The following is an 8,643-nucleotide window of genomic DNA, read 5'->3' as shown; positions in this document are numbered from 1 at the left end:
ATATATATATATGTGTGTGTGTGTATATATATATATATATGTGTGTGTGTGTGTGTTTGTGTGTATATATATATGTGTGTGTGTGTGTATGTGGTGTGTATTTATGTTTATATGTGTATATATATATAAAAACACAAAATCACAAAGCAAATACCCCATTAGTCTTTACATGTCAAAGAAAAAAAACTACTTTTTTGTTTGCAAGCTTAAATCTTTAACATGGTGAATAAGTGAAAAAGGCACAATATGAAAATTAAGCTCACATTGTTTTCTGTTGTTTCTGCCATCAGGGTAGGAAGGACTACATGGGTTTGGCCATTAAGAATGACAACCTAGTGTTTGTGTACAACCTTGGAAGTGAAGACGTTGAGATCCCTCTGACGTCCAAGCCTGTCAGCCAGTGGCCTGCAGTCTTTAATCACATCAGAATAGAAAGGTTTGTTTCTTTCTTTAACAAAACACTAAAAATTAACTAGAGAATTTGCATTTCCTTCGAAAATGCACGTGTGAATGCCATTTAAGGCCCTCCCAGCAAAGCACCGCTCCGGCCATGCTGCGACCGCAGGAGCTTCAGGCCATCCACCCTGTCGCCATCGGGAACGCTGTCATGCCAGTCCCCCACACGTTCACTACGATGCACATTTCCTGAATGTTTGACATCGCCTTTCGTCCATTTCAGTACTAGTACAGCTCCAGTTCTTACAAGTATACGTGAAATCCGACTTTCCAGATAGAAGTTATTGTGACTTCCTGTTTTGTTGCGAACATTTAACAAGCACTTCATATATGCTTTTCCACACGTCGTGTCGTCATCAACAGTTACAGTTTCCTTTTTATAAATTACACAGGGTCAAGCTGGAAAAGTCACTCAATAACTGATAGTTCATTCTGTGAGTGGGTGGGCCTTAAGTAATGTCGTGAATCAACAATACCAAAGTGTCTGTAGGTGTTCTCTGATCAAGCACAAAAAATTCCGTTCAGATCGGATGATGTATCACTGAGATATAACTACTGGAATATTGTAGGGGGCACACTCGAGTCAAATGTTAAACGAAAACAAAAAAGTCTGTAGAATGTGTGTACAAGTGCTCACACATCATGCACAAAAAATCTGGTGCATATCAGATGATATGTCACTGAGATATAACTGTTTGAATAATCTAGGGGGCGCACTTGAGTCAAAAGTTAAACAACAATACAAAAGCGTCTATAATTGCTCACTGATCAAGCACAAAAAATCTGGTGCAGATCGGATAATGTATGGCTGAGATATAAATGTAAGTATAACATAGGGGGCGCTATAGAAGCTATTGGCCACTTATCATGGAAGCCTGTTCAAGGGGTGGATAATGATTGATCATACTGATTTTGGTGCACATCGGCTCAAATCTGTGGAATTTAGAGCCAAACGTATTGCGACGGCGTTACGTTTTACTTCGCCACGCCACGCCGCCCACATGCTCCACCCAGAACTGTCAGTGTTGTAAAGCAAGTTACACCAACATGTTCGGTCACTGTCCACACTATCATGCTGATTAGATCACAGGGGTCAGCTTGGGGCGTTCAACGTAAAATTTTACACTTCCTGTTGTCAGGGGCGTGGCTTAAGTGATGTCATTATTTGACCATTCAGTCTTGCAGGGGACAGAATATGGATCAATCACTGAAGGTTTCATGTCTCAGACAGTTTTCGTGTAGGAGTTATTAGCTTTTCGTTTTTCATCGCGCAATGTCAAAAGTTGAGGTCTGGCCCCGCCCCTTCAGCATGCTCAGAAATGCACTGTTTAGATAAGTTTTCGTCCCCCATGTGTCTTTACCAAAATGACTAAGTTTGAAAAGGATTGAAGGAAAAATGTGCTGCCTCTAAACTGCCAAATAAGTGTGAAAATTTGATCAGGATTCCAAAATGGCCACCTTTTCTGTTTATCGTATAACATTGGTGCCAGAGGTTTTTTTTGTACATCTTGTGGAATTGGGGAAGTGTACCAAATTTTGTTTTTCTACGATCAACTAAGGTTAATGTAGGGTATATTGAAAAGTGGTAGGTGGCGCTAGTGGGCGCTGTGGAGGCTATTGGCAATTTATCACGGATGCCTGTTCAAGGGGTGGATAATGATCGATCATACTGATTTTGAGGCACCTCGGCTCAAATCTGTGGATTTTAGAGCCAAACGTATTGCGACGGCGTTACGTTTTACTTCGCCACGCCACGCCGCCCACATGCTGCACCCAAAACTGTCAGTGTTAGAAAGCAAGTTACACCAACAAGTCTTCGGTCACTGGACACACTGTCATGCTGATTAGATCACAGGTGTCAGTTTGGGATGTTAAATGTAAAACTTTGCACTTCCTGTTGTTAGGGGTTGTGGCTTAAGTGATGTCATGATTTGACCATTTAGTCTTGCAGGGGACCTGATGTGGATCAATCACTGCAGGTTTGATGTTTCAGACAGTTTTCATTTATGAACTATTAGCATTTCATTTTTCATGGCGAGAGGTCAAACTTTCAGGTCTGGCCCCGCCCCTTCAGCATGCTCCATCTTGGACATTTGGACAAGTGTACCAAGTGTCATGCTTCTAGGCCAAAGTAAGGGTAATGCGTAGTGTATTTTGCAAACTGCCAGATGGCGCTCTTGGTCTGTTTATAGAGAGCTCCATTCATTTTCAATGACAGCCAAAATGGCAGAAAAGGCTAAATATCTCCAAAAGCTAAAGTTGCATCAATAAAGAAAGTCATAGCCATATTGTCCTGAAATAGCTGAACGGTTTGATATATGATATGTTCATATAGCACTAATCCTGTGTGAGTAGTGAGCTTCCAAAAACTGTACGGAATCATAAAAACAAATAGAAAAAAATAATAAATATAAACAGAAAAGCAATAGTGTGAATGCCTTGATGGCATTCACACAACTAGAATGCCTCTTTATGTGTAATAGAGGGATTCGGTACATATGTCCTGAAGCACTTAGGGCAGCTGTGGCTGAGTGGTTAGAGTAGTCGTCCTCCAATGCAAAAGTTGGTGGTTCGAATCCACCAGCAGTCACATGCCGAAGTGTTCCTGGGCAAGACACTGAACCCCCATCGGTGTATGAATGTGATAAAGCACTGATTAGTCTCTTTAGAATGATTTGTTCAATTAGCTTTGTAGAGATCTAGTAGAGTGCTGTATGAATGGGTAAATGAGGACACAGATTGTAGTGTAAAGTGCTTTGAGTATCTCAATAAGATAGAAAGGTGCTATACAAGTACAGTCCATTTACCATTTACTTGCCAAGACCATGCAAGGAGCATCCAGAGTCAGTTTCTTTATTTGTCATTTGCACCACATGTGGTGGAACAAAACTGTGTACGCAGGGTCCCAGTTACATCCAACAATAAAATGTTAAAGAAAAACAGTAATAAGATCTAAGATATGAACTAACAAAAACATTAACTAAAAATACAGAAAGCATTAATAGCATAAAAACAATACGGATCATTCACATCATCATTCAGGATTATCATTATCACTCAGGATTAATATGATAATTCAAGATTATTATTATCATTCAGGATTATCATCATCAATCTGGATTATTATTATCATTATCTTTCAGGATTATCATTACCATTCAGGATTATTATCATTCACGATTATCACTATAAATCAGGATTATAATTATCATTCAGGATTATCACCATCATTCAGGATTATCATCATCAGGACAATTATTATAATTCAAGATTATTATTTCCATTCAGGATTATTATAATTCAGGTTTATCATTAAAAATAAGGATTATCATTATCATTCATGATTATCATTACCATTCAGGATTATAATTATCATTCATGAGTATCGTTATCATTCAGGATTATCAGCATCTGGATTATTATTAAAATTCAGGATTGTCATTTCCATTCAAGATTATTAGAATTCAGGTTTATCATTATTTTTAAGGATTATCATTACCATTCAGGATTATAATTATCATTCAGGATTATCATTATTGTTAAGGATTATCGTTATTGTTAAGGATTATCATTACCATTCAGGATTATAATCACCAGTCAGGATTATCATAACCGTTAAGGATTATCATTAGCATTCAGGATTATCATTAGCGTTCGGGGTTATCATTATTATCCAGGGTTATCATTAAAAAAACACTACATCACTTCTTTATGAACAGGGGCTTTGTTGCCTATGATATCTTGTGGTTATTTCCTAACAGGCTGGGCCGACATGGGAAAGTTCTCCTGACCATCCCCAGCCAGGGCTCCACAGATGAGCAGAAGTTTATCCACAAAGGTGAAGCTCCAGGAACTAACTCCCTGTTTGACATTGACCCCAAAACTTTTGTGTTCTTTGTTGGGGGTGTCCCAGCTGATGTCAAGGTAAAGATTGAAAAAATACCTTTTAGTAAATCTTTGTGCTTTCTTGATTTTTTGATAAACATGTTTCTGTTTCCAAACCAGCTGCCGCCACCTCTGAGTCTTGCTCCTTTTGTGGGCTGCATTGAGCTGTCTTCCCTGAACAATGGGATTATCAGTCTGTACAACTTCAAAGAGACTCACAACATGAATGTTGATACGTCTGTGCCATGTGCCAGGTACCAATTTACATAGTTATTTTGAACTGGTATAAAAAAAATCTTAATTTTCTCCCTCTTCAACAGCATATTTTTCATAAATGTTGTAAAATTGTCTTGAGTACCTAATCCCACTTCTTGCTCTGTTTTCAGGTACAAATTGGCGTTCTCAGAGAGTCGCATTGCAAGCTACCTGTTTGATGGACGGGGCTATGCTCTCATCAATAATATGGAGAGGAGAGCAAAGTTTGGTGTTGTCACAAGATTTGATATTGCAGTGCGAACAGTAATGAAGAACGGTATCATTTTCCTCATGGTCAACGGGGTACGTCTAATACTAATCTGAGAGGATTGTGTTTCCCTCTAGCAAATGAGTAATGTTGCAAAATTAATTTAGATAAAGATAACAAACATAATTTGTGGAACATTTTTAAGACAAATAAGGAAACCTTGGATGAACATCATCTGTTATAATTTATGAATTTAAGAGAAGTGACAGTTTTATGTTTGTGGGGGTTGCTCTGTTGTAATTTTGAAGCCACAGCCAGCACACTGATAAGTAATAAATCTTTTAACATTTTTATTTTCAGGATCAGTTTTTCCTGTTGGAAATAAAGAATGGCTTCCTGCACCTGATATATGACTTTGGCTTCAGCAATGGGCCAAAGCGTTTTGAAGATAACGTACCAAAACGTCAAATAAATGATGCAAGATACCATGAGGTAAATTACCTTCTATATCTTTACAGTAGTTGTCTTAAAGATTCAGGTGACCCTTCACTTGTGCTGTTCTGAACTCTCACAGGTGACAGTGATCTACCATCAGTCTAAGAAGGTGATCTTACTGGTGGACAAGAGTCATGTTAAAACAATTGATAACCCTAAAACCACACTGCCCTTCTCAGACATCTATATAGGCGGGGCTCCCTCCAGCCTATGCAAAGTCAGGTAAGTTAAAAATGTTTGAAATGGCAGAAAATTCAAAAACAAGTACAGGGTGCATGGTGGTACATTTGGTTAGCACTTTTCCATTGCAATAAGATGACTCCAGATACAAAACCTATCTGGGGTCTTTCTGCACGAGTTTGCATATCTCCATGTGCATGTATGAGGTTTCTCCAGCTAATCTGTTTCTTCTCATAGTCCACAAACATGCAAGTTAGGTTAATTGAAAACACTAAATGGATGTGTGTGTTTGTATGTATTGTTGTGTCTAATTGGGTGGACTGGTGAGTAGTGTTATGACCTGTCGGCTCAAATGGATGCAACATAATAAGAACCAAACAACGGACTATGTGAAGTTCAAATATAGGTTTTATTGCACTAAAGCAAAGCCAGTGAGGTAAACAACCTACTGAAAGAAAGAGGAGAGGAGGCAGAGGAACAGCCTACCCTTCCCTTTGGGAGGACAGGGTACTGGCTCTCTCCTACCGAAGGGAAGGGTGTGGTCCTTAAGTAGGCTGCTTACTCCTGCAGATGGTTGAATTAGTTGCAGATGAAGCTTCTGTTGGATGAAAATATCCTCTATTTATCTTACTTACTGAAAGAAGTCACACTGGATGACAGGAGAAGATTTTTAACCGGTTTTATTTGCAAGGACAGATTTTCAGAACAGGTTACACAGATGTACACAGGTATACAAATGAAGCCCAGTCATGAGAATCTGCCACGGGAAGTGTGTGAGGCTTGTTTCTATATGCTGTAGTTAACTCGGCCTCCGACCAAAACCTGCCTCTGACGACCTTCATGGGACAGGAACTATTTCATTGATTTGAATCCAGAAATACAAATTAGCTCATCCAGAGACTGTCTAATTGTATCCTGAAGTAATCAATTGAAAGAACACTCTTCTTTTTATATTATCATTACTATTTTACAATATCTTGATAAATCAAAAAGTGTTTAGTTCATATCATTTCTAAATGTTGAACCACTCATTTTAAATCAACTGTGAAACAGTATTAATGATTATTGTTTTTAATCCTCATTTAAATTAGAAATTAAGTTAAATGTCTATTTACAAAGTAATTATGCATTTTGATCTTCTGTCTGAATGAGAAGTAGTGATGTCGGTCGAAAGTTAGAGACAGTCAGAAAGAAGTTTTTAGAACAGGCTGTATTGTTTTTAAACCTAGCAGACCGTAAAAAGAAAAACATTGGCACCTGCAAAGTTTCTCACTTCCTCAAAACATTTCCTTGTCTGTACTAAAAGTTCCTAAACATTCTTGCACTTTCTTGACTTGTAATAACCCTCTGACATCACTAGAACCACCCCCTGTTGGTTGTTTCAACCAATCAGGAAGTCCTGAAGTGACTTGAAGTGAGAACTCTTTAAAAGTCCACACTTCCTGGAACTTCTAGTCTTCGGTCCTCAGTCTCCTGAGCCTCCTGAGTCTCTCAGTCTTCAAGTCAGTCTTCAAGTCAGTCTTCTGAGTCTTTGATGGATTCTTCCACATCTGAGTGGAAACTCTGTCGGATTGACAGCTTGCTGTGTATCCACCCGGGAGATGAGCGTGTTTGTTGAATGGAGTAAACGACACGACTCCTGACGATGGCCAGCCGCTCTTACCGGAGACGTTGGAAGGTAGCGTTGAAATGGACCCGACACCGGAGCTGATTAATTTCTGCAAAGGTAGCGAGTCGTGACACGCCAAGTGTAAAGGAGTTTTGAGCTAGGGTTGAAGGGAGCGTGCCATTCTGCTGTCTGAACAGACACCCCCCTTTACCCATCTTTCTCTTCATTCCTTCCTTTAAAACTCTTCTATTTTGCCAGTAATCTTAATGCCTTCAGAAATGTCTCGTTGTCTTATTAAGTAAAATGTGCCAAGTTTTATTAATCAGAACCAGATCAGCTAATCACTTGTACATGTTTGATGTTAAATTTTGATTCTTTTCAATAAATGACCACATTTATTCTGATGGGTCAAAGGAAATTGATGTCTCATGTCACTGATTTAAACACAATCCTCACAGTACCTCGTCACATGGCCTTAATTTAAATCGAAAAAGAGAGAACCCATTATATTTAAATAATTAGTAGTGCAGGGTGCAGCTAAGCTGGCCCTGACACCACTACAATGCTTATCAGCTCCTCCAAGCTCACTAACCAGCTCCTCATCCAGCTCTGCTAACCCAAACATGTTTCATGGGCAGTTAACATTCTCAGCCACAGTAGTTAAAACATCCATAAAACCTGGAGTAAAATCACCAAATAGCTTCTACCTGAGAAACAAGACAAATAAACTTACTTCCCTAACACCAGGGTGTACCCCTCCTCTGCCTTTTGCCTAATAACCAGTGGAGCTTGGCACCAGCTCTACATGTCCTTGCACAGGATTAAGTGGGTATAAAAAATGAATGAACAGAAAGAAATGCAAAAACAAGTTCAGTGAACATAAAAATGTAACAAACTAACAAGATTAACTCTGGTCCTCTGGACTAATTCTTCAGACTGATTCTCCAGAATCCATCCAGAGGACCTGACTCAACCTTGTTAGTTCTATTTCGTATAGGCTTCGCCCTTTAAGAGCTGTCGCTTAGTGGGTTTATCCCGTCATGTGAAGCATTGCACTGAAAAATTTAGTCCACGCCCACCTGCTGTGTGGGCCCCACCCGATCCGTATAAATTACGTTAAGAGCGGGTAATCGGCTCCCATTTTTCTTCAGCAAGCTAATAGCAAAAACTGTCAGAAGAACAAAGAAGGAAAGGTGTCTAGCTTGGCCAACCTTTAAGACTGCCTGTGGCCCCGCCACGTCAACCTCCTGTCGACCCGGTGAGTTCTCCTCCCTGAGGAGAAGCAGATGAGTAGTCTTGTTTCAAGGTAAGTGCCGAGGGGTATTTCTCAGTGGCAGGTCGCTAAACGCTGGATGACGCCATCTTGTAATTTTCCTTATCGCTCTCTTGGAGCGAATCGGATGGTTCCTCCGGGTCAGGCGACGTCAGCAGCAGCCCCCTGCTGCTCCCTCCCTCCTGGAGAGCGTAGTGTCGGAACGAGGGGGCTTGAGCGAATGCTCACACCCCCTCCCCCCCGGACCCTTTTTTTGCATCGGCAACCACACCGCTCCCAGCC

The 8,643-nt window shown here is 40.0% G+C and overlaps 1 protein-coding gene across 1 annotated transcript in view; it reads left to right on the top strand.

Annotated features, from left to right (window-relative positions):
* The window catches only part of lama4 (laminin, alpha 4), a 258,674-nt gene that overhangs the window by 108,223 nt on the left and 141,808 nt on the right, over positions 1-8,643 (top strand). Inside the window, exons 22-27 of the mRNA XM_037685717.1 lie at positions 291-436; positions 4,218-4,380; positions 4,462-4,595; positions 4,728-4,899; positions 5,165-5,296; positions 5,379-5,521. Of these exons, the coding sequence (XP_037541645.1) occupies positions 291-436; positions 4,218-4,380; positions 4,462-4,595; positions 4,728-4,899; positions 5,165-5,296; positions 5,379-5,521 (890 nt within the window). The remainder of the gene's footprint in view (positions 1-290; positions 437-4,217; positions 4,381-4,461; positions 4,596-4,727; positions 4,900-5,164; positions 5,297-5,378; positions 5,522-8,643) is intronic.

This window comes from Nematolebias whitei, chromosome 12 (genome assembly GCF_014905685.2).
Source record: "Nematolebias whitei isolate Nwh7 chromosome 12, NemWhi1, whole genome shotgun sequence".
NCBI classification, from domain to species: Eukaryota; Metazoa; Chordata; class Actinopteri; order Cyprinodontiformes; family Rivulidae; genus Nematolebias; species Nematolebias whitei.
This window is presented reverse-complemented; position numbering and strand designations above follow the sequence as displayed.